Source organism: Saccostrea cucullata, unplaced genomic scaffold (assembly GCF_032062105.1).
Source record: "Saccostrea cucullata isolate Sc308-1 unplaced genomic scaffold, CSIRO_AGI_Scuc_v1 ctg8617, whole genome shotgun sequence".
Lineage (NCBI taxonomy): Eukaryota > Metazoa > Mollusca > Bivalvia > Ostreida > Ostreidae > Saccostrea > Saccostrea cuccullata.
Genome location: NW_026926727.1, coordinates 1047 through 28015, shown reverse-complemented (window position 1 = coordinate 28015; position 26969 = coordinate 1047). Strand labels below are relative to the sequence as shown.

Sequence of the window (26969 nt, the reverse complement as noted above, 5' to 3'; positions counted from 1 at the left end):
ATTAATCTATTTATACTGTCTACAATCCAGTTTATCAATGCAAGTTTCCTCTATTTTCATGTGCTATTTAAAAGTCCTAAAATCATACCAGTAAGTTCTGTCAATTAGGTACATTGTCAGGCACTTAGCAAATTATGTAAAAACTTAAGCCTTTAAAAAATAAAGTGAAAAAAAAAACAAAAATTTAATGTTAATGGGGACTTACAGCACTACACAGAGCCTCCATGTGGAGGACCTGTAGTTTCTGGTTGACCTCAGTCTGGCGGTGCTGGTACCACCCCTCAAAATTAGGACTCCTAAAGAACCTCCTGTACAGCCCCTCCCAGTCCCCCTTTATTCCCGACGTCAGCTGGGGCCCGGACCGCTCCAGGGTCTTAAGAAACTCGTCAGTGTCAAATGGGCTCAGACTAGGAGGGCACTGGGAGGGTCAAAGTTAAAGTTAATACAATTTCATGTACTGCCTTCTTTTTTCAATTAGAATGACGACACATTCAATTCAAATATAACAGAAATATAATAAATTTTAATATTTAGTTACTAAAGATATTAAAATTATAAGTGTGAAGTACCTTGTGTGGAGAAATATTTCTTTGTAGAGGCATCAAACTTCCCATATAACGTTCCTGCAAACAAAAATATTCATTTAAATCTCAGGTAACATTAATGCAGATTTCAGCCATCACTGTATTTGTAAACCTTGTACCTTATTTCTGTGTAACAGAACAACATCTTCTCAATCATCATTCCACTTGGTTTATAGCAAGCATCACAAAGCAACACTCGCAAAGCGAGCTCAATAAACTAACTTGTAAGAACAGAGGAAATTCAGAATGAAATCTGTACATACGTCAGGCAAATTTCTCTGTGAAACATTCCCAGAATTCCTTTACTACCCAATGCCCTTTGCGCGAATAAATAAATAAATAATAATGTACAGCATAAAAGGCTTTCAATTTGTAGAAATCTTTCAAAGAAACAAAAAATAACTCTGCAATGTTTTTCGAACAAAATTGGACAAGGTCTATAGTTTCAACCAGATGCTTGGCTGTCTCTGTAAGCTTCGATGAGCTCCGTGACGTGTGACATCACAGCTAGTCAAGATGTCTCGTGCCCCTTGATGTTTGAAGTGGCTGATCATGCGCTTGCCCCAACGGTCACACCGTAAAACATATTTATTAAGTGTTAAATTACCAGTGGTATCATGAAGCTCTGTGTCAGCTCCAGGAAGTAGCGTCGAAGAATTGCATTCTGGGCCTCCACCGGTCGCTTGGCCTGCATGCCCTGTAAATAATAGATTGATTGGTATAAACAAAGATCACATTATAGTTATACATGGTTACATTGTATATGATCTGCCAATACAAGTACAGAAGGGGTTACAATTATCTTCAACATTCTTTTCCCACATTTACAACCACTAGAATTACAAATGACAATTACCTTTTACTGTTCTAAAGAGACTCTGATTGCTTTGATGATAATAAAAATAGGCTTCGTCTAATCTAATAACATGAAGTAATCTAATTAGTTTACCTTGATAATTCGTTTAAGGATTCCTTTGTCTTTGGCCAGAAATGGTTTGTACCGAGTATAAACACCTGTGTCAAATAAATTCATATCATGTGAACTTCTGGATTATCATCTAGTAACAACGTAAAAATACTTGGTAAGAAATATTTTATCTAATTAAGATAGAGATAAAGTAACAGTAGATATATTCAAAGTAAAGATTATACATCTATACACTGTCAGAATATATAACATGTACTTGTATGAATAATATTTTCTATACATACATGTAAATATATTGTACATTATATACTATCAACATTCAAATTCTTGATTTCAGGTCAAATGCATTATTAAATTATAACTTACAATGAGTCTGAGGCTATATAAAATGGACTTATTTTATTTCTTTATCATATGCTCCTCTACATATATGTTTTCTTTATTGAAACACAACATTCTGCAAATCGAGATTACAAAAGTGGATGTTTGTTAACTACTGCAGAATTAGATCGAAGTCAAACTTCGGTAAAAGTAGGTATCTGTTGTAACCTTGTTGGTTTTAAAAATTTGGGAGCTTGCTAATCTGGCTTTATTTTTAAGGACCCTCTCTACACCAGTACAAAATGTTTTTTGGATATTGAGAAAAATATATTCTATAAAGGTGTTAGCATTGAGCTTATTTATATGATTTTTAACAAATAGTGCATGGCATTTACCCCCAGGAAAAATAATCAAACACAACACAATATCAGTGAATAGAAATCACCGTTGTTTACTTCCATAGAAAAAATACATGTAAATAACATGTTCAATTAATTTATCTTGGCCTTTTAAAATGTTAAGAATACCTGAATTGATTACAAGTTGTGTAATAAACTGTGAATTTCTAATTTTAAGAATTTAGATCTAAGGGCAGATCACTCTAACTGCAAAAAAATACCATAGAATTAGAACTCTTTAGTGTGCAATGTAGAGAGGGTTCTTAAATGTGGGGGTTTCCTGCTACCTGCAGATCTAGATTAAAATTGTCAGTGTTTTCTACCTGGTTTGGCATCTAGTGTCTTCATGCTGCTGACTTTCTTTAATTTATTAAATCCTTTAGGCACTGTAACAAATTGACACAAAACAAAAATCAGCTGTGGTGGGGGTTAAGCATTGATTCGAAGGAGATGTGACCAGGTTATAACATAAATATAAGATACATGTGATTAATGACACTTTAAGGATATAGCATACATAAAAATCTGTGATGTGCATATTGCATACAATTTGATACGGAAATGTCTCTCATAGTTAGCACACATATCGAAGGGTGACAGTGACAACGTATTTGCTATTACAAATAGCAGTTTGACATATGTTTTGTACTACTCATAAACTCGATCAAAAAAACTTTGCTAAGAAAACTCTCATTTCATTAGTATACTGAAGATCTGGTGATATTTTTATATATTTTTTTTCTTTTTGTATTTATTTTAAGTCTCTCAAGGTGTATTTACAACATCTAAATCAAACTGAACTGCTCTCCGGTGTGCCATAACGTCATCAAACGTCGCCATTTTTCGTGTGTTGTGTTTACCACTTTCCTATTTTGAATGCTCAGAAAACTGCCAAAAATTAATCAAATGCCTTGAATTTTTTAGGAAGACGACAAAATAGACTGTGAAATAGAATTAGGATAATTTTTACTCCTAATCATATGTATTTAAAACTTTTCGAATTAATACTTGTGTATTCTGTAAGAAAACACTGATTTTTTTACCATGCGCTGTAGGACCCTACCCTGTGCGTATTCAAGCATTATAAAATCTTTATTTTTGTTTATATTTTATCAAAAACATTATTACATGCTTAAATATAATAAATAAACATTTACTGAAAATTTCTGCTTAATGCACTTATTATTTTTTCGAGAAAAATGCTTTGTCCACGATTTTACCGGACAACCCTCGTACTATGTTTGCTGAGAAAATTGACTGATATTTTTACATGATCTCGTATAAAACTTTTTAGTAAAGCATCCCTGAAATTTGTATATCAATTTGTAGAAATTTGGAAATAAAAAGTTAAGAAGAAAAAATGGATTATACATGTATCTGTATATGTACCAGAACATAATCCAAAGTCACCAGTCTAAGAGTATTTGTCAATAACTATTGAAAGGTATATAGTTTTAATACTATTAATAAATTTATATATTTCCTTTAAATAAATATAGTCTTTTGAACATTATGAACAGAGAATTCATGTTGGAATTAACTTTTTCACAACACTTTCAATAAAATACTGTTGTAAAATTTTAAAGTACAATTTCTAATATATGTTCAACATAATAAATATGTTTCTTATGGGCTTAAAAGTACTGATCACAACATTTTTTTTCTTTACACACTAAATTCACTCAACTCAAAATCATCAAAGATGAGATTAACTCCTCTATCAAACTTGGTCCAATTACGAGCTGTATGGCTTGCTCCTTGTATAAAGTTTCAAATGTATTTTCACTCTATGTGTTGTAAGTTTTCGTGCTTCAGTAACTTAATCGGAGAAAAATTTAAATGCTGCTATTTTTAAATATGACCTAGATTTTAAACCAGGTAGTATAAAACAACTGACAGGGAGATAACTGAATGTAGTCACATGATCAAAGTAAGTCACATGACCTGTTTAAACAGAAAATGGTGGATGCCATTACTGTCTCCTATAAATCAGGTAGGATACGCAGCTAGGATAAGGCTGTCCGTAAAATATCAAACTGTTTAGACTGTAGTAACTTCTCTGAACTACCTAGATATGACGTCATAATAGAATATGACGTCAGTCACTGCATACTTGAGTTGACATGACGGGGAAAGTGTCATAATTTGTACATGGCATGTAGAATTTATTTTGGGACCTTATTGTTTAAATCAGGTGTTAGGATTGTTTTTAAGCTCCGATGTGTTATTATGAAGTTGAACATTTGAAATTTAGATATTTTTATTTCTTTTGCTTGTCTGATATGCACATAATCAAGCAGTAGAGAAAAATTATGTGTGAAACGCTCCCCTCACGCGTCCGTAGACAGAGTTAGAATTTAAGAATCGTATTTACATTGGACTGGCACAAGTGAAAGACAAGGATAAATTGAAGATATTCTGCGTGAATCTAAAAGAGAAGTATGTTCTCTGACTGAATTTTGCCGGGGGATTGTGTGTAGTTTATCCATTTTTGTATAAATTGCGATAAGGCGTGGAAAATACCCCCTCTTATGTTGGTAAGTTGAATTTCTCGTAAAATATTTTCTTAACGAGTAAAAATTAAACCTGCCCCCAGCACTTTCTGTGTACCCTAGATCACGATGAATCGATCTATGTAACAAACTTTGCACAATATTTTTGTTTTGCACTTGTGCCGAAGCGATTTTTGTGCAACATTTAGGAATGTCATAAATCTCCGTCACATGATCAACACAGTCATGTGACATCACAAAAATACTTTATTATAATACCTGATTAAACTATCATATCAAGTCGACTGCAATTTCAGACAAGGGTAACATATTGAAATTAAAATCTAGGTCAAAATGAAATGTATATTTTTAAGACATTGAAGGCCTTCGGACAACCTTATCATAGCTGCGTATTCCTTAAGAATATTTTCTAATTTTTAAAATGACAGCAAATCAGTATATTTTTTTCATCATTGGAATGAAAATTCACTATTTTTTTGGTAAGCATTTCTAGTTCTATGTCCAAAATTTCTTTCTCAGTGGCCTGTCCTGTTTATGTATACAGTGGAGCCTCATTTATCCAGACTCTTTGGTTCCCAGTCAAAGCGTCAATATTACATTTACAAATTCCGTTCTGATGAAAAATCGTCTGGAAACTGAAGCATCTGGATATCTGAAGGTCCACTGTACTTACATGTACTGTTCCAATAGGTGTTTGTTGCAGGATATTTAATTTTTTCAATTATTTAATGATTTTCACAGCCGTTTTTTGGTTTTTCAAAATTAGGAAAAATTACACTATCCATATCAACTGATCACAAGACAAGAGGCCCATGGGCCACATCGCTCACCTCAGTAAATTTGGTTATTCTGTTCTTTAACAGATTTCCCCTTTGTTATACGGTGGCCCCACCCTACCCCCAGGAGCCATGACTTTAACAGAAGCTGGATCCTCTCCTCCAGTCAAACAGCTGCTTGATGAACCAGAGACTGTCACCACCATAGACATTGGGTATAGAGAATACCTTGCACATGTGGCCTGTCTGAGTGATGAAGAAATCTGGACAAGAGGAAATGACAACGTCATGAAACTCCACAGCATCAATCAGGGATCACTACTCAAGTCAATCAGAACCAAGTCAGGAAAACCACCATATGACATCGCAGTGACAAAAAGTGGAGATCTAGTTTATACTGATAATGGTGGTAGAACTGTGAACATTGTGAAGAATGAGAAGATAGAGGAGGTGATTAGACTACAGAACTGGAGACCTCAAGGTGTCTGTAGTACCTCCTCTGGTGACCTCCTGGTTATCATGTACAGTGCTGATGACAAACAAACAAAAGTTGTCCGTTACTCTGGTTCCACAGAGCGACAAACCATTCAGTTTGATGATAAAGGTAAACCTTTCTATTCGACTGGTCTTCATGACAGATATCTAGCGGAGAACAGGAACCTGGATATCTGTGTGTCTGAGAGTAGAATTGGAGAGGTAGTGGTGGTCAATCAGGCCGGGAAACTAAGATTCAGGTACATTGGACATGATCCTACTCCAAACAATGAACCATTCAATCCAGGAGGAATCACCACAGACAGTCAGGGTCACATCCTTACAACTGATCAAATCAATAACTGTCTCCACATCATAGACCAGGATGGACAGTTCCTCCGTTACATAAACTGTGGAGTGATCTCACCGTGGGGACTATGTACAGATACAAATGACAATCTGTTTCTTGCTTATCCGATGAAAAGACAAGTGATAAAAATCAAGTACCTGCACTGATGTTGCTGTATTGTATAGCTTGTTATGGTTTCGCATTATAAGGGTAGTTCAATCGAGTTTGCATTCACATGAAGATTGTTCATACATATTGGTAGCTGCATTCCATGTTTTGTAAAAGCTGAATATCAAATTGTGTTTGATATTTTCCCAACGTCTGCCTTGATGTGGACTATTCTGATATGTGGCATCTGTTAAGCTTAATTTGCTGATAGTATGCACCTTTCAGATATATGTCCAGGAATACTACAGGTTGTATGCTAAATCATTTGAGATTAAATTTTCCACAAACCTCTCTTGAATATTGTATACTTCAACCACAAAAATGTCCCTGTTATCATAATGTTCCTAATCATGATAAACTTCTACTCTTTTCAATAACTATTTCAATAACCCCTTTTCATTCCATGTAAACTCTTCAATACTGAACTGATTTTTGCTTAAATCCTAGCCAATGTGCTCAGGTGAGTGATGTGACCCATAAGGCTCTTGTTGTGGGGTCAAATTTTCCAGGTTGAAAGAAAAAATTACTTTCCTGGTATTTGATTTTGTGGCTGGGGAATGTTTAGTACTATTGCATACGAAATTTTACATTTCATGGTGGTCCTGAATTTGTGGGTCTTTCCATACCCCTTCCCCCCCAAAAAAACAACAAAAATTAACACCCCCCTTCCCCTGAAAATCAGCGACTTCACAGTTGCATGGTATAACTTGATAAGTGAATGCAGGCAAGAAGTAGCTGTGAGTGTGGATCTAGCAATTAATTTGATAATGTATACAGATTATCTGGTGGATCTAGGTTTTCCTCCCAGACATTTACCTTGAGTCATCATTTCTCCTATCCTTATAATGTGGGGCCAGTGCTGCAGTGTTTTGGCGAAGAATGGATTGGTGACACCTAGTATAACGGAAGGCCTGAAATACATAAAAGCCACAAATCTTCAAAAAAATTATTCCATGATACTGACAAATATTTTATTAAAAAAATCAATATAGCACATTTAGTTATGAATTCCTAATTCTATTATGAAATATAACATTATTCCACTAATAAATTTTGCAGCTTGCTGCTATTTATCATTTAAGAATACAAGAACACTGCACTTAAACATTTGTCTTCTGATATTTATAAGTTAGAATACAGGGTTATTAAATACAGACTTACGGTGCCTGCGTTTTTGTTGTGTACTCTTTGAATTCGCTGTCGTGAATCGTGAAGTAGGGTCTGTAATCACAACAATACTTCTGTGGACCAATTAAACTGAAAGTAAAATACACTGTATAACAGCTGATCATTAAAGTCTGAATATTTAGTCTCTCTCTGTCATGGTATTTTTAGTCATGACCTTGACCTCTGTCTTTGTAACTGACCTGACCAAGGCTTGGACAGCTGCTGAGGTCACAGAAGGTGAAGCTGCCATGACAACCAAAGGCTGAAATAAAATGGAGACAGGTTAGGTGCCCCTTTAATTTGATTGATATTGTGTGTAAGTATAATATATAAATGACTTAATTGATCCCTTACTTCTCCTGAAAGAACTAGCTCCCATAACATCTGTATATGTGGAAGTATGGTCTGGAAGGAACTGAAAGTAAAAGTAGACATATCGGAAATAATTATAAACTTGTAGCTAATATATGTGCATGAGGGGTTCTTAAAACACAAAATTCTATCTTGTTTCTTGAAGATCAATATATATTTTTAATTTGACTATGATTATTATATTTCAGTTCCAGAGTACTTTTGCAAAGTAAAAGGGATTTTCTTTTTTCCTTGCAAGCTTTACCTGAAAATGTCAATTTCATACAGAGATGGCAAGATGGTGGGTGCTGGTAAGACAGGCTGAAACATAAAATTAATTTATTCATAATTCTCAAGTTCCATAAGCATTTAGCGTTTAAGGTTAGAACCTGGAAAATAGAAATCAAAAAAAAAAAAAAGAAATTTTCAAACCAAAAGCAAGAAAACAGTTCTTACATTACAAATGTGATGAAATGAATTCAAAAAAGAATTATGGTAATAAAAAACATAGGTAATCAGAGATTACAGAGCTCACCTCAACGAATGTTGTCTTTAAATAAGGCAAAGTCACACAATTAACCAACAAAAAGTGTACATTCCGAAAATGAAAATATTCATGCAATTTTGGTCTGATACTCTGAAATAGACCTATATAAAAAATTCAAACTAGTTCTTCATGAAAATGTAATTAAAATCCAGCATCTGAAGCAAATTTGAGAGTTTTCATCCCTTGATGCATCATTTGTGCAAGTTTGGTTTATACAATGTTATATATAAGCCTTATAGCTTTTTGGTAATAGACCTGCACCCATAACTTTTACTTGGTCCATTATCTGAAAAATGTATGTTGAATTCAGCATCCGAAGCAAGTCCATTAGTGTGCATCCTAAGATATATCATCCATGCAAGTTTGGTCATTAAAGAACTCATAGTTACTTGGAAATGAATAATGCACCAAAAACTTTAACCTGTTTACTCAACCAGAAAATGTAGGTCAGATTCAGCATCTGAAGCAAGCCTGGTAGTATGCATCCTTAAACATATCATCCATGCAAGTTAAGTCATTATAGGGCTCATAGTATATTAGAAATGAGACCTGCACCAAAACTTTAACCTGTTTACTCAACCGGAAAACGTAGGTCAGATTCAGCATCCGAAGCAAGCCTGGTAGTATGCATCCTTAGATGTATCATCAATGCAAGTTTGGTCAACATAGGGCTTATAGTTACTTGGAAATGAAACCTGCACCAAAAACTTTAACATGTTCACTCAACCAGAAAATGTAGGTCAGATTCAGCATCCGAAGCAAGCCTGGTAGTATGCATCCTTAGATGTATCATCCATGCAAGTTTGGTCATTATAGTGCTCATAGTTACTTGGAAATGAAATCTGCACCAAAAACTTTAACCTGTTCACTCAACCAGAAAATGTAGGTCAGATTCAGCATCCGAAGCAAGCCTGGTAGTATGCATCCTTAGATGTATCATCCATGCAAGTTTGGTCATTATAGTGCTCATAGTTACTTGGAAATGAAATCTGCACCAAAAACTTTAACCTGTTCACTCAACCAGAAAATGTAGGTCAGATTCAGCATCCGAAGCAAGCCTGGTAGTATGCATCCTTAGATGTATCATCCATGCAAGTTTGGTCATTATAGTGCTCATAGTTACTTGGAAATGAGACCTTCACCAAAAATTTTAACCTGTTCACTCAACCGGAAAATGTAGGTCAGATTCAGCATCCGAAGCAAGCCCAGTAGTGTGCATCCTCAGATGTATCATCCATGCAAGTTTGGTCAACATAGGGCTTATAATTCCTTGGAAATGAGACCTACACCAAAAAGTGCACCAAAAATGTTAACCTGCTCCAAAAACATTAACCTGGTCATTCCTCTGCTGAAATTGCAGCATCTGAAACTTTGACTGGTACAATGAAACACACTAGAAGCATCTTCCATGCATGTCTAATCAATATAGGACATATAAGTACTTAAAAAGAAAACTGCTCCAAAAAACTTAACCTGGGACGCCGACACCGACACCGACGCCGACGCCGACACCGAGGGTACTACATAAGCTCCCCCAACTTCGTTGAGGTGAGCTAAAAAATGTGATTTTAAATTAAATAGTGTATAAATAATAAAATATACGATGTATCTATAATCATTTGAGTAACAACAAAAAACCACACAGAGATTACAACACAGCTGACAGTAGTGGGGACAGACTTACAGATGCGGTGGTTTTCACTGGAACTCTGTCCAGGAGTTTGTCTGTCCGCGAGGGGATCCGGACCTATGTACACAATAATAAAAACTGACTACATCGAAGTATACAACACAGAAACTGACAACAGTAAAACAATGGGGCAATAAATTGAGAGTACTTAAAAGAAAATTTGTGCAGAAATACAACTAAATTTTACATTTTAAATGAAATATTGTACAGTAACTTTCATTTTTACTAAAACAAAATTATTATAACAAAACCAACAACAACAAAAATAGAAAAGGGAATAATCCTAAAATCTATTTGAAAATACTCAATGTATGTTAACATTAATTTCCAAATATAAGAGAAGCCATGTGTAACTTTTGTAGATTTTTTTATGAGAAATTAAAAGGCATAATTTATCATGATACTTGAGGGTCCTTTCTTTCAGAGAAAGCAAGTGCCCCCAAGTTTGAGGAGTAGTGCCTTATTTCCTTGCTTTCAAATACATAAATAATCCATGCGAGAAATTTTGTTAACGAAGTTCAAAAGTTGACTAACCTATGGTGTGCATTCCCTTTGAAGCAAATGATAATGTTGAATAAAACTTACCTGTAAAACGTTCCCAAATATCGGCAGACTGACTGTGTCTCCCCCTAGTGGACAGGGCCACTGATCTACGTCATGACAGGCTAAAAATAAATAAATGTACTGATTTAATTGACGGATATTTAAATATTTATGGGATGTCGTAGATGAAGGCTTCCGTACTAAATTGTATCAGTGGAGGACTTGCTCTCAAAAATTGTTCTAGCAAAAACTTAAAATGGTACAGAAAAATAAAAAACACTTATTTACTTTTATGTACAAATCCTAGGTGTCCACACTTCTGGTGTAGGGTTTGAAACAGATGTCTCTGTATTTCACATTTTTATTTTGAAACATGAAAAACTCACAAGGTGTGCCACTCATTTTGTATGCATATTGTAATTTATGGCCACATGAATGTCCAGAATATTCTGACACTCATTAGTTAAGTAATTCAAAGTAATTATGATCTACAGAGGTATAAAATTACCTGCTTCTAGACTGGGCTCTCCATTATCAAAGTACTCTGGAGCAATAATACTGACTAACTGATTAAACAAGGCCACGAAGGGAAGCCTGGAAACCAGCACCACCGACTGAAACAAGAGAAGTGCATGTTATCAGTGACAGATCACAGAATAAATGTCATCAGGAATGAAAAACATCAAAACCACAGAATGAAGGAAGCATTACATAACACACATGTACGTGTTGGAATTACAACATAATGAAATGGCTTTTTTTTTTTTTACAAGGTACATAATTACAGGTCAATTTGTGTCTCTGACTTACTTATGTCCCAAACCCCTTTCTTTGTTTATATAATAAGTAACACTTGATTTGACATGATTATTAACCACTCACCTTCTGGAAATAACCTCTCTTTATACTTTTGTCTTTGGTTTGGCGAAAATACACAAAACCATAAAGGTATCCATTGTCTGTCTGAAATACAAAAAAAATCTACAGTCTATCATTCTATTTTTATATTTACTTCATAGCATATATTTACTTAAAAGTTTTGCAGAATGACAGAAAGTACAATGTAGTCTGATATATTTTTTCTGGATTACTTGTGAACTTAATCAGCAATACTGAATCTCTGTCATACTACTTTAAATACATGTAGGAAGTCCTACATCATCTTTAAATGGTAGATACATTCATCTGATATTTGGTTTCTTTAAATTGTATTATATAAGTTCATGCATAATATCCAAAGAACTACTGCAAGAAATTTAATTTTGACTTATTATGCATACAGTTATGAGGTTTGAAACTCATGTAGGTACTTTAAACAAGAGGCCCAGGGGCCACATCGCTCACCTGAACCTGAGCACATCAGTTAGGAAAAAGCACATATCAGATCAGAACTGAAAGTTTACTGAGGTGGGGGGGGGGGGGGGGCTAGAATTTTAACCCCCAAGGGGGACTTGAACAAACTAGAATCTACACTACCTGAGGATGATAAATATCACTAATCATGACTTTGAAGTACTTGAAAAGAAGATTTTGAAAGGTTTCCCTACATGTTCCTATGTAAAACTTTGGTCAGCCATTTTGGCCCCACCCTAGACCCGGGAGTCATGATTTGAACAAATTTGAATCTACACTATCTGAGGATATTTTCACATGAGTTTCATCTTTCCTGTCTCAATGGTTCTTGAGAAGAAGATTTTTCAAGATTTTTCCTACATATTCATTTGATCAGCCATTTTGGCCCCACTCTAACCCTGGGGGTCATGATTTGAAAAAACTTGAATCTACACTACCTGAGGATGATTCCATATGAGTTTCATTTTTCCTGGCCCAGTGGTTCTGGAGAGGAAGATTTTTAAAGATTTTTCCTATTTATTCCTATGTAAAACTTGATCTGCCATTATGGCCCCAACCTAGCCCCAGGGATCATGATTTGAACAAATTTGAATCTACAATACCTGAGGATGACTTCACCTGAGTTTCATCTTTCCTGTCTAAATGGTTCTTGAGAAGAAGATTTTTAAAAAGAGTTTTCCTATATATTCCTATGTAAAACTTTGATCAAACATTTTGGCCCCACCCTAACCCTGGGGTTCATGATTTGAACAAACTTGAATCTACACTACCTGAGGATTATTCCACCCGAGTTTCATCTTTCCTGGCTCAGTGGTTCTGGAGAGGAAGATTTTTAAAGATTTTTCCTATATACTCCTATGTAAAACTTTGATCAGCCATTTTGGCCCCACCCTAATCCTGGGGTCGTGATTTGAACAAACTTGAATCTACACTGCCTGAGGATGATTCCATATGAGTTTCATCTCTCCTGACCCAGTGGTTCTTGAGAAGAAGAATTTTAAAGATTTTTCCTATATATTCCTATGTTAAACTTTGATTGGCCATTTTGGCCCCACCCTATCCCCAGGGGACATGATTTAAAAAAAAAACTTGAATCTATTTTCCTGAGGATGATTCCACATGAGTTTCATCTTTCCTGGCCTAGTGGTTCTTGAGAAGAAGATTTTTAAAGATTCTTCCTATATACTCCTATGTAAAACTTTGATTGGCCATTTTGGCCCCATCCTACCCCTGGGGGTCATGATTTGAAGAAATTTGAATCTACACTACCTGAGGATGATTCCACCTGAGTTTCATCTTTCCTGGCCCAGTGGTTCTTGAGAAGAAGATTTTCAAAGATTTTCCCTATATATTCCTATGTAAAACTTTAATCGGCCATTTTGGCCCAACCCTACCCCTGGGGGGTCATGATTTGAAGAAATTTGAATCTACACTACCTGAGGATGATTCCACGTGAGTTTCATGTTTCCTGGCCTAGTGGTTCTTGAGAAAAAGATTTTTTTAAAATGCCATTAATTTTTCTCCAATTCATTATTATCTCCCCTTGGAAAAGAGCGTGGCCCTTCATTTGAACCAACTTGAATTCCTTTCACCCAAGGATACTTTGTGCCAAGTTTGGTTGAAATTGGCCCAGTGGTTCTTGCGAAGAAGATGAAAATGTGAAAAGTTTACGACAACGACGACAAAAAACGTACAAATTTTGATCAGAATAGCTCACTTGAGTCTTTGGCTCAGGTGAGTTAAAAATAAAAAAATTAAAGCCCTAAAGTGATTATCTCTGCAAGTCAATAAAGGTTTTTATTGGATTCCAGTCCCCTCTTTGCAATTATATAGAAATCCGCTATGAAAAAATGCATGGACGCAAAAGGTAAACCCTACCTGTAGTTGTGGGGTGGGGTGGGTTGTTGGGGGGGGGGGTCCTACCTGTAGCTGATGGGGGTAGTCCTTGTGGAACTTTGACTTGGGTAACTGTCTTCTCCCTGGGCTCTGTCTGATCCGAAAGTGGAACTGTGTGTCCCCCATACACCCTGTCAGATACATCAAACATTGTGACATTATAATACAAAAGTGGAACTGTGTGTCCCCCATACACCCTGTCAGATATATAGAACATTGTGACATTATTATACAAAATCCAATTTACTTATTTAGTCATCAAATAAATTAGATGATATTGTATTTTACACATACTAATAATACAGTCATCTAACAATTCATTACATTTTCACTCAGTAATTGAACATGTTGAATGTATTTTGTTGATGTATGTGCATTTTTGTTCTGCATCAGATAGACTTATCATGAACTTTAAGCCTACATAATTTAATCAGAGAAGTTTTTGCTGTTAATGTACCTGAATTTGAATCAGGAAAGGACAGGTAACAGATATTTGTTTTCTGAAAAAAAAAGCAGAAAAAAATCTCATAAAATGAAATATACAATAAACAATTACAACATGTAACACAAAACTTAGATATAACCATTAAATTCATATTGATTAAAATAATATTTTTTATTTCTTCTTTAATGAATGAAAACTAAATTAATATCCATTAATTTTAATTGCATGAAGTTTTCTAAAGGAATTCTTTAAAAGAGTACTGATTAAGACTGTTGGACAGGGGACAGAGTTTGACTATGATATTAGCATAACAAAACTACCGATTGAAAGGAGTTGATAGAATTACCTCTACATCTGTCAGCTTTACGTGACCAGGATATATCAGCTGAAAGTGGACATTAACATTTATAACAGCTATAAGCATATACAACAGCAATGATTATGTAACAAAGAGCCACTGTTCTAAATAAATACATGATTTTCTCAATCGGTGAGAGTCAAAATTTTAATGCAAGGTAGAAAATTCGATACTTGGGGATATAATCAGTTAGGTTATGATCAGGTCACTCGTCATTTGGTATATAACAACTAGGTCTATTGAAAAATAATTCTAATATTTCAAGAAATTATTGTACATGTATATAAACATTAAACAAACGTTTTTCATTTACTTCTGATTTTTGATTATTTTTTTCAATACACTTTAATATAAAACACAATTCCATATGTTGTAGTTAAAACCCATTTGATGTGTTTTTAAAAATAAAAAGAATGTCAACAAAGATAATCAGCTGATGGCCTATTTTACCTCCATCGCTTGTCCCAGTTCCAAATCGAACGTGACAACACACGCGCAGTGAATCCAGTTAGAGAACCTGTCCCACGGCAGGGCGGTGGGGGAGGTAGGGGACTCCTCTCGGGGCAGGGAAACCTCTCTCTGTGGTAAATCATCTTCCACAGCTGCCATTTTTAATCGGTGACCTTCACCTTCTTTGTTGATATTTTTAGGTCAACCATTTTCCGGAACGAATAATATGTTCTTTTTGCACAAAAGTGCATATTTGTCTAAGTTAGGAATAATTTTGTGCATTTTGTATATTTTCTATTATATTGTAAACTAGATTTATGAATTAGGCTCCTATTTTCTACATTGAAATTTAGAATTTCTGCTTTTGCTTAGAGATTTTCTTCAGGAAAAATTCAAGATGGCGGATTATTAAAGACTTGAGTAGTTCCGAAGTATGAGTATGAAAGGTAAATACCTTCGATTCTTTGCTATTTTTGAATGATTTTAGTTTTTCCTGTAAATGGACCAGTATTTTAACTAATCGGCATTAATTAAGAACATGCATCTGGATTAATTATCGCTGAACCAGGATGTGTTTTTATTGATGTTGACTTTTGTTCATTTCCTGACTTATAAGAAAGTCACGATTGTTCTTAATCTTCACACTTGTCGATGTCATGAGTAATTAATTTCTTCTTGTTAGAATATGTGTTATTTACGCATATTGTAAGTAAAACGGCAAATTAATTTGAATAAGAACGCTAGTAAGCCAACAGATGAGGCATTTATCATAGGGGCTTGTCTTCCGGATTGATAAATGTAAAAAAAAAATTTTAAAAATTTGTATCTACATTAAATACACTCTAAAAATTGCTTTAATAAAAATTCTGACATGATCAGGCGAGAAAAAAATGTTTTTAAAAAAGTACTACACCTATATACATAAACTCAAAGGGACGCAAGCTGACATCTTGGAAAAAATACCCCCTCCCACTTCAGCACCTATTTCTAGACTCTAAGGCATTAATTTATTTAGTTTGCCACAGTTTCTTCCCTACAGTGATGATTTTCCTAAATGTTGATGCGGTTGTCATTCGTGGACACGCGTTTAATCAACAGAAAACGGTTACAATTTCTTCGACTTGGAGCTCATCTCGCTGAATCGACCTCAAAAGAACGGAAGTTGACAAGGTTGCATGGTAACGACGCAAGGGCATTAATCGTGGTATATCCTATAGCGTGCTTTTAGAGCAAGTGTCCTGTAAATTATGTAACAAATCACTTGTATATAAAATGAGTCTTGACAATTTAGCCTGTGAAACCAAATTTTAGCCGGTATTTATCAGTTTTCACTATCTTTTTCTTGTCGGTAAACATTTTTTCCGCGAAGCTGGGAGTCCTTTGGTGTTACCATTTGCTTTCGATTACCCTCTGAGTTTTCCGTTACAAAAGTCAACTTCCGTTCTTTTGAGGTCGATTCAGCGAGATGAGCTCCAAGTCGAAGAAATTGTAACCGTTTTCTGTTGATTAAACGCGTGTCCACGAATGAGAACCGCATCAACATTTAGGAAAATCATCACTGTAGGGAAGAAACTGTGGCAACTAAATAAATTAATGCCTTAGAGTCCAGAAATAGGTGCTGAAGTGGGAGGGGGTATTTTTTCCAAGATGTCAGCTTGCGTCCCTTTGAGTTTATGTATATAGGTGTAGTACTTTTTTAAAAACATTTTTTTCTCGCCTGATCATGTCAGAATTTTTATTAAAGCAATTTTTAGAGTGTATTTAATGTAGATACAAATTTTTTAAATTTTTTTTTTACATTTATCAATCCGGAAGACAAGCCCCTATGGCATTTATCAGGTCCAGTACAATCTCTTGATTTAGCTATATAGTTTTAAATAGCTATATAGCTTTATTCAGCTATTCAGTATAGCTTATTTTAGCTATTTTACTACACTTTTTTCTTAAAGGTGTAATTTTCTCAGTATGTGCAAAAAAGCGCACCATGTTGCAGTGATGATATACAACTTTGAAATCTTCTTAAAATAATGCATATAAAAATCACTCATCAAATTACGTCTCCTTGAGAGACTTTGTACTCAAAGTTCTACAAGTTTTGGGGCAATTGATACAGTTACTTCTGCAATGATATTATAATGGAGACCAATTATGTTCAACAAGATAATTGATTGGTAACAGCTCAGCAAAATGAGAAGCAATCATACTTTTCCTTGCCTAAAGGCACCCAAGGTAGTGGACAGTTAGTCTAACAAAAGAAATTCTCTCTTTGCTTAAAAGTATTCAAAAGCTGCAAAGTTATAACTATCTTTGATTTTGGTTGTTGTTAGTGATTCAGCGATAGTCACCGACGATCGAAAAATCGTCGTTGGAAGCTTGGCGATGCCGACAATCGATAGCTTAACAGCAAAATCGATTGTCGCTTAATATATATATATATATATATATATAGATACTTTAAACATGTTAAACATAATGCTAAATCTTAACAATTATTGTATTTTTTCGTGTTTTGCACCTTTTTTCTCTTGTACAAAGATGGTACTTTATTTTTTATGCATCTTCCATGTGCACACAAGTTCCTGACCGTCTAAACGGTGCTTGTAACCTTTGGTAACTGAGTCAGCGAAAAATTCGTAAACATGCTTAGAAAATAATAATTATGGCTTAATCTAAATAATATTCCCTTCCATCAGACATAATTCATATAGGCAGCAAAAGAATTGATGACTAAATACAACCATTAAGAGCACCACTTAAAAAAAAATTGTCTTTTAACCTGAATTTCCTCTGTTCTCATATGAAACGATATTTTCTACTCTCCATCAGAGTTCCCGAAACGCACCGGTCCACCGGGGATCCCCGGTAAACTTTGAATGGGACCGGTAAAATCTTAATTTTATCGGTCAAAATGTCCGATGGTTTTTTTTACAGACTGTATAACGTTTACATATAATCTTAACAAAATCATTTAATTCAATTGTCCTGACAATAAACAGGAATGAAAAAAACGTCAGGGGCGCACCAGATCTTGTTTAAATAAAATGTAGACGGTGATTGTCTAATACACAATACATACAAAGCTACACATTAAAATAATAATTTCCATAAGTCTGGGAGGAAAAAACAGTTTTAAAAACACTGTCAAACAAATATTTTCCCTCTGATAAATATATGCACTCTGTAGTTCTGACAGTAAAAAAAATGTGACAATCAATCTACTTTCGTTTTGAAGGACGAATTTGCAGGGTTGCAAGAGTTGCCTGCTATTTCTGCTTGATTACAGACAATTTGTTACCATTTATTATTTTCTCTATAATTTAATCTATTAACATGATAATATTATACCAACTTCTGGATTTTTTTTTAATGTATTTGATAGCATTTAAAATACATGCACGTTTTTCCCCTTTTCTAAAAATAGCGGACTGACTTGAATGTAGTAAAACGACAACAAATTCACTTAAAATCATCATTTTCATGATAAATTTGCATATCTTTAATATATCATTAGTACATATTTTTAACTGTGTGGAGGTTGTATAATAAATTTTAACTAGTCAGAAATATCGGACGTTTTCCAGGCTTTTTTAAAACGAGTTTGATATTTTACGTAATATTTTTCCTGGCACATAAAATACCAAAATCCAAAATCCAAAAGAAAAAAGCCTGGAAAACAACATATATTTCCCACTAATTCCAAACAATCAACCAAGAGTTGTCATGTTGCAGATTTTATTTTAAAAAAAATTAAAAAAAAATCTGTCAGAAAGGACATAATAATTTTATACGATGAATTAAGCGTTGGTCATCACACGCCGTCGGCGACGTCAAATCCTGCATACACAGGCCTTATAGAAAATATTTTAATAATTTTTTTAAAAAAAATCTGCATTTGCCATCTTTTTATTTACACATATTATTTATTATATCGTTACAATTTCCAATCCTATAATATGTTAAATTTACATACAAAAAATTAATGTCCGGTAAATTTTACAACTGTCCGGTGAATTTTGAATATTTACAGGACAATTGTCCGACATATTTTTGACTAGTTTCGGGAACTCTGCTCCATTCACATTTTATGTATTATTTTTTTAAAGTTTAAATATTAAGAGGCCAGTCAGAAGTTAAACACTATGCTACCATTTTTTTAAATCATATATATAAGGAATTCAAAAGAAGTAGTGTTATTTTTATTGTGCGTACCCCATTCAAATGTGAACATTTATGAAGGTAGACAACTTGTTAAACTTTTACTTTAATTTTTTCCTAATATATAAGAATAAAATTTTAATGAAAATTATCATCTTATAATTTAATTCTGGTTGTAACGCTGTATTTGATTGGATAAAAAATTATTTTATATTGTATAAAATGGGTTGCCTACGTCACAATGACGTACGTCAAAAACGTATTAATCCGCCTGACGTTACATTCAAATTTTGTACAAATTGAAGTCATTTTGTTGGAACAATCTTCTTTTTTTCTTACATCAAATGAATGAAAATTAAATTATAAGCAATGAATTTAATAGCTACCCATTTTATACGGTATAAACTGGGTTGGAACAGTTTACGCTTTTTTATAAACCGCTTCGCGGTTTATAAAGCGTAAACTGCCCCAACCCAGTTTATACCGTATAAAATGGGTAGCTATTAAATTCATTCCTTAATTAAAAATCAAAACCTTTAATCAAAATTTTCAACGTGTTAAACTGATCAATATAGTTTAATTATAAATATTTTAAATGTTATTAAAAAAAAAATGAAACATATAATTGTCTACAAGTTATCAGTTTCATAATTTTATATATACATGTACTATTAAAATTATTTTTCTTTGATATTTAAACAAGTGTTATCCTTTCCTTTAATAATTGTAGAAAATAACCATATTCATTAAAACTGAAATATTGGCCTATGTGTTCTTTACTGCAGTTCTTATTAATTACACAATACAAAATTAAGGCCTTTAATAATGTAAAAAAAGAAACATGAGAAATGTCCGATATTTTCGATTATGAATTGAAACGGTGTTTCCGATTCGATTCGATAATCGATTGTATTTTTCCTCCGATTCTGAAACACTAGTTGTTGTTTAATAGTCCATAGTACATGTTTGAAGAGTCAAATACATGCGGCTTTTTGTTTATTTTCAGCAAAAAACATTTTTGTGAAAAACTGTATATAAATAGCTAAATAAAGCTATTTTGAATAGCTTAATAAAGCTATATAGCTATTTAAAGCTATATAGCTAAATCAAGAGATTATACTGGACCTGTTTATCACAGTTTTAGAATAATATAACAGGTGGTTTTTCTTTTTTATATACTTGAAGTTGAAGCAAACATTTAAGCAAATTTTGTAAATAGAGTCTTTGAAATGTTATTAGCTCTACTGGTCAGAGACCAGAAGAGCTTATGCGATAGTAATGCGTCCGGCGTCCGTCCGTCTGTCCGTCTGTCTGTCTGTCTGTAAACAATTTTTCAAAATGCTACTCCTCCTACAGTTTTGATCTGATTTCAATATAACTTGGCATATAAGTAGATTACACTAAGATACATAATTCTGTGTATCGGTTTTTGATTTCGATGAAAAGTGTTGGCGTTGTTACTAAAAATAGAAATTTCTGTGAAATTCTTTCAAAATGCTACTCCTCCTACAGTTTTGGTCTGACATCAATATAACTTGGCACACAAGTAGACTACACTAAGATACATAATTCTGTGTATTGGTTTTTGATTTCAACGAACGATGTTGGCGTTGTTACTAAAAATAGAAATTTCTGTGAAATTCTTTCAAAATGCTACTCCTCCTACAGTTTTGGTATGATTTCAATATAACTTGGCAAACAAATAGACTACACTAAGTTACATAATTCTGTGTATCGGTTTTTGATTTCGACGAACGATGTTGGCGTTGTTACTAAAAATAGAAATTTCTGTGAAATTCTTTCCAAATGCTACTCCTCCTACAGTTTTGGTCTGACTTCAATATAACTTGGCACACAAGTAGACTACACTAAGATACATAATTCTGTGTATCGGTTTTTGATTTCAACGAACGGTGTTGGCATTGTTACTAAAAATAGAAATTTCTGTGAAATTCATTCAAAATGCTACTCCTCCTACAAATTTAGTCTGATTTTAATATAACTTGGCACACAAGTAGACTACACTAAGATACATAATTCTGTATATCGGTTTTTGATTTCGACGAACGGTGTTGGCGTTGTTACCAATAATAGAAATTTCTGTGAAATTCTTTCAAAATGCTATTCCTCCTACAGTTTTGGTATGATTTCAATATATCTTGGCACTCAAGTAGACTACACTAAGGTACATAATTCTTTATATCCGTTTTTGACTTCAATGAACATTATTACCTTGGTTAATAAAGATAGCAATTTCTGTTACTCTCAAATTTGCTACTTCAAATACAGTTTTAGTCTGATTATAATATAATATGGCTTGCAAGTAGACTACACTAAGAACATAAAGAGACTTATTCAAGGATCATTATTCTCTTTTTTGCCTGTGCAAATTTTCAATTCCCAACTGCTTAAGTTCTTTCCTCTTCCTTTGCTATAAGTACAAGCCAGTAGAGCTTCAGTCTCGACAGAGACTTCTGTTTTTTATTGAATACTGACTGCATTATGAAAGCTTCTTAGTACCATATAAGTGGAATTTTTTGCAATTTGTACTTCTAAAACAGCATTTGATTTGAAGGAGAAGTAGTTTTAATGAGGAATAAATTGTTAACAAAATCTAATTTTACTTATTTTAGCAATCTCATCATCTTCCAATAAACATGATGAGTTGCCAGAATTTAAAATCCTAGCTAAACATGCTAAAGTTTGTGCTAAAACATACAGCGTTTTTTCCACTTTATTTCCCCAGTTTCTTCTGACTAATATGTTGACGGTGCAAGCGTTAGGGCGAGCACAGATATTTATCCAGTTTTCATTTAGATCGGACTTGTCAAACCGCACGTGACATTTGGTGCGTATAAGACTCTGACGTCACATAACGTCGTTTGCGTTTGGCTTTACCAAAAGGAAGCCTGAACCATGTGATCAGGGCTGATTTCAATCAGTTTATGACTTTTTTTCTGCAATAAACAGATAAATTCATTAAATCAAGGCAAGTTTATTTTTCTTGTAACTTTTGTTGTTATTCTCCCGAGAACATGGTTTTAACATTTGTGTATGAAGCGATGCATTGTGTGTCAAAATTACTGCAGAAAAAAATTCAATGGAATGAATGTGCAGTAGTCCAATTTTCCTCTTCGCCCAGGCGTTGTCGTTAGAGCTCGCAGTTACGAGCGACGCTTGCTGCGCTTGCTATTAACAACTGAGAGTTTTCAGAAATCTCCCAAGACACAATGCTTGAATTATCCTCATTGAGAATTTATCATATACATTTTAGACGAATAATATTCAAAACACTTTCTTTAGGACATTTTTGGAGGACAGAAATAAAAAATTCTTCAGAAAATTTACAAGTTCTGTATGCCAATAAAGAAACTGCTAATTATTTATAAATTAAAAGAAAAAAATGATCTAATTTCTGCTTGGTACATAAAACTACAGGAGTATTCTCTTTTGTCCAATGACTGCAGAAGAAAAAGGTTGGCTTGAAATATGATTACAATCCCCCAATAAGACTTGCGTTTTGATGCACTAGTCTAGTACCTTTATAGTATTTATCAGATGATTGTTCTAGAGGTGGGGGTAAAAACTTAAGAGACATGATGCATATGTAAAACTAGTATTTGTGAACTTTTCCTTTCATCATGTAATGAAAAGCTAAAGAAAATCAAATTATTTTTAAAATACGAACATTGAAATATGGTTGTATGTATCAACATCATTATGATACAGCCCATTATGATTAGTGTATTCATAATATGACGTATCATCTGTATTGTTACACCCATATAGATAGCATCATGTTGACATCATATTATATTTGATCAGGAATTGAGAAACTGTCACCTGAAAGGTATATAAAAATTAAATGTTTCATTTGCTGAGAAAAGTCACAAAAAACTTATACAGATCACTTTTAAACATTTGATTCAGATATAGGAAAGTTAATTAACATTGCAAAAAAAAAAATTACACAATTGAAACTAGGTTTAACAATTTATGTGATGATAGTCACTGCAGGGTAACAAAGTTCAGTTACTCTATATTGAACCCAGTATTATTAAACTTTCAGAAATATGTCTCCAATCACATCTGAAGTAAACAAATTCATCAACAGTTAATTAATCAATCAGTATCCTGTAATGATGTATTGCATTGATTAAATGCTAAGGTTAGGCCATAATAAATAAATTGCTAGATTCTCATCCGAATTTTTTTTAAAAATCGAGGCGGGCGGGCGGCTTTTATTTTATATTTTTTATTTTTTCAATTTTGCAGATTTTTTATTGACCTGGTCAATCCGTGTAATTTTATCTACAATACCCAAATAAAAATCATAATAAAGGTTCAATTATTTCTTACTTCACATCATCACCAATCTTTTTCAACCAATGACCCTTGTTTAAAATATATACGCATGTATTACAGCAATTAACCATCTTTTCAGCTGTCAAAATCATGTCGACTTTCGCGGGATTTAAAACGAAAGTAGAATGGTAGATTAATATCGATCCCGATCAGAATTAAGACGAAGAAAAACCGAAATAAAAAAAATCGAGGCGGGGGTATAAAATCGGGGCGGGCGGGGATGAGAATCTAGGAATATTTTTATTATGGCCTTAGCTATAGGTTGTCGCAAATGACCCAATTTCTCAGGCTTGGGGAAAAATACATGAAACCATTTAATTATTGAAATTTGTAATAAGTTCACCATTTTGGGCAATATTTAAGTGTTAATTTGCATCGAGAAACACCTGGTAATATTGGTCCAATATTATACTTTGGAAAAGGGAAATAAAAACATGAGAAAATAATATTTTAAAAATTTGTTATCAGTTATCAAATATAATCGAGAGCAAATGACTTGTGATTGTCGATGACTATTATAATGTTCATTATTTAGTAACATTTATTTATAATTATTATTCAGAATTCACAGCAAGAAGCTCCAATAGGACTAACATATAGAGTAGGATGAATGAATGTGAGTTGTAGCACAGAATCTTGTTAGTAATTAAAGGAAGGCTTTGCAGGGCTTTTGTCATCAGGCAACATACTGTACATGTGTAAATAAATTGGTGTATTCAAAATTAAGTGCAATTACTGGGTTTGGAGTTATTGGCATAGTCTTAAATTAGGGCTATACATGCCCATGTTGTGTATCATATTTATCAATAATTTGTTAGTGGTATTCATGAATTAGCGCATTGCTCTCCGTGCAAAGGCAGCTAAAATATGAAGTGAGCTATTTTAAGTACACATACAGTATTTTAACTTCAAAGTTAAATTTCTTAGTAATAGTCTATTACACCATATTCCATAAATAATTATTATAATATAATATTTACCATGTAATGATAACTTTTAGTATCCCTTAGCTAGTGCTTTTAATGTAGTTGTTGTTGATAAAATCATGTCATTGAAGAATGCACAGTCACCTATTGTATCATATAACTGATGTTTGATACGAGGGTCGACCTATGACATATCATCAAGAGTGGCTAGGAGGTCCTTTGTTAAGCTGATCATATCATGACTAAACGTGAGATGAGATCGTAACCGGAAAATTTATCTCATAGGTTGGAAATTTATAGTATTAGTGGTGGCACATACAGACATAGCAATTCTAATATTCAATGCACAACTAAAATACATCTCCTAATCTATTTGTAATCATCAAGTACAAATGAGCAATGCTTTTTTTAAGAGATGAAAAAAGTCCTGCTAGGCATTATTTTCAAACAGTTCATTTCTTGTAATGCTAATAACTATACCATTGCGTTAAGAGTTTTAAAGATACTGATTTTCCCATTTATTTTTTGTATAAAGTAGACCCGGGCAGTGACTTCCGTGAGGCCATGTCCAGCGTGGTGATCCTGTCCTGCCAGCCCAACTCCCACCCGTTCCAGGAGCGCCACATCTCCCTCATAGAGCCCGTCAAAATCGGGCGATCCGTGGCCCGGGCTCGACCCGCCTCTAACAACGGCATCTTCGACTGTAAAGTTCTGTCCAGGAATCATGCTGTGGTGTGGTACGAAAATGGCAAGGTAGGTCAAAAACAGTAAGAGATTTGTATATATATATGAAGAACATTACATATTTGCATGCAGTGATATGGACAGGTCTCTTCTCTTACTTTGGACAACGGTCATAAAAAAAAGGTCTGTGGTAGAATGATATCACTGCCTTGTCTCCTTGCTTGTCAGCACTTTCAGATCACTGCTAATTGTTGATTTGTTTTCTACTTCTAGTTTTGAAAAGTTATGATAACTCGTATATCAGTTCAGTAGCATTCACTTTTACTTGGATATGAAGTGAATTGATCATGTTGAAGTAAAGGTTTTTTGCTGTTCCCTGCATTACATGAAATAGAAGTAAGGTATTGTGTTAAAGCTGCATGTTCCTGATTTACAGCTGTCAGTTAGAAATGTAAGGTATGTATAGGTTACTTTGATCTGGTACTGAATGTATGCCAACTGGTAAAGAACTCGGACAATGTTCCCTTAAGTAAGGTGATGCTCAGATTGACCAGTGTTGTATACATGTATATACCTGATAGGACTTACACAGGTGTTGTCTTTATCAGTCAGATGTTTTACTTGTTGAAGTAAAGCAGGAAGAGATTCAGAGAGGAAATGGAACTTTGTAAACCTAGATACAAATAATGTTTTAAGGTCAAGATCTAGTAAATAACTTTAGACTAACTTTTTGGTGCTAGATCCATTATGACGTCATAATCACTTTCAACTTTCTTTTTCCCGTACTTTACAGCTCTAATAGAATTATGTAGAAAATAAAGTATTTTCATGGAATTCAATTTGAAATAACCTGAAAAGTAGTCCGGATACCTATATTCAATTTAACATTATTTAAAAGAAGAGACCAAGAACATACAAATTACCGTTTTTCTGAAAGACTGTAGGCAATCTGGATATATTTTGTTTGTGTGATTATGGAAAAAACTCCCATATTCATGACTAATTTTCTTAATTTTTCATTGAAAATGACAGTTTAAAATATGGTTTTTCATCTTATTTTCCTACAAATTATGCCCCGAAACACATTTTTTGACCAAGCTAAAGTTATTAAGCATCATTAAAGGAATTCATTTCTTGAATTTGATAAATCTGTAGGCACCCTTCATTTACTAGATCTTGACCTTAAGAAGAAGCTGCTGACTTACAGAAGGGTGTCTCTCTTTCAATCTTATTATGATATACAGCCCTGTGTTCAGCGTGGTGTTTGTATGTTAAGTTGTGCCTTGTGTTTGCTAGTTAAAATAGATATATTTGAATGATAAGTGTGATACTTCAGCAGTATAATGAGTTCATTAGCTTATTTGCAATCAACAGGTAACTGAAATTATTAATAAGGCTTTAACTTTCTTTACAAAAAAAATGAAGAATGGGTTTACAATGAACAAAGCACCATGGTATAAATTTGAGGTGCATCCTAGATTGCATTGCTGTTTAATTGCAGATATAGTGAATTAAGTAAGGAAAAGTT

General features: G+C 33.8%; 3 protein-coding genes across 3 annotated transcripts; 2 read left to right on the top strand and 1 right to left on the bottom strand.

Moving 5' to 3' along the window:
• Positions 1-205: 205 nt before the first annotated feature.
• LOC134272522 (protein DENND6A-like) lies at positions 206-15501 on the bottom strand (the record flags this gene model as incomplete). Its single annotated transcript, XM_062754745.1, has 18 exons — positions 15312-15501; positions 14850-14888; positions 14516-14558; positions 14086-14189; positions 11692-11772; positions 11318-11423; positions 10852-10931; positions 10261-10323; positions 8295-8350; positions 8033-8093; positions 7879-7940; positions 7673-7768; positions 7328-7422; positions 2555-2617; positions 1534-1598; positions 1192-1281; positions 570-623; positions 206-418 (listed from the first exon to the last, which is right to left on the bottom strand). Coding segments are annotated over exons 1-18 (1530 nt in total), but the record flags the coding sequence as incomplete, so codon positions are not given.
• Positions 3966-6888, top strand: LOC134272523 (uncharacterized). Its single transcript, XM_062754746.1, has 2 exons — positions 3966-4224; positions 5608-6888. Exons 1-2 carry the CDS (start codon positions 4153-4155, stop codon positions 6508-6510), a joined length of 975 nt encoding a protein of 324 aa, XP_062610730.1. The 5' UTR covers positions 3966-4152; the 3' UTR covers positions 6511-6888.
• A 33-nt stretch (positions 15502-15534) lies between the features above and the next one.
• Positions 15535-25892, top strand: LOC134272521 (sarcolemmal membrane-associated protein-like; the record flags this gene model as incomplete). The annotated part of the gene is made up of 3 exons (XM_062754743.1): positions 15535-15757; positions 25296-25524; positions 25878-25892. Coding segments are annotated over exons 1-3 (257 nt in total), but the record flags the coding sequence as incomplete, so codon positions are not given.
• Positions 25893-26969: the final 1077 nt, after the last annotated feature.

What these genes read in the sequence shown, in the direction of transcription:
- LOC134272523 (XM_062754746.1), top strand. Translation starts at nt 4,153, where the DNA reads ATGATCAAAGTAAGTCACATGACCTGTTTAAACAGAAAATGGTGGATG. An exon ending in TACTGTCTCCTATAAATCAG is followed by an intron (nt 4,225 to 5,607) that starts GTAGGATACGCA and finishes GTTCTTTAACAG; the next exon opens with ATTTCCCCTTTGTTATACGG.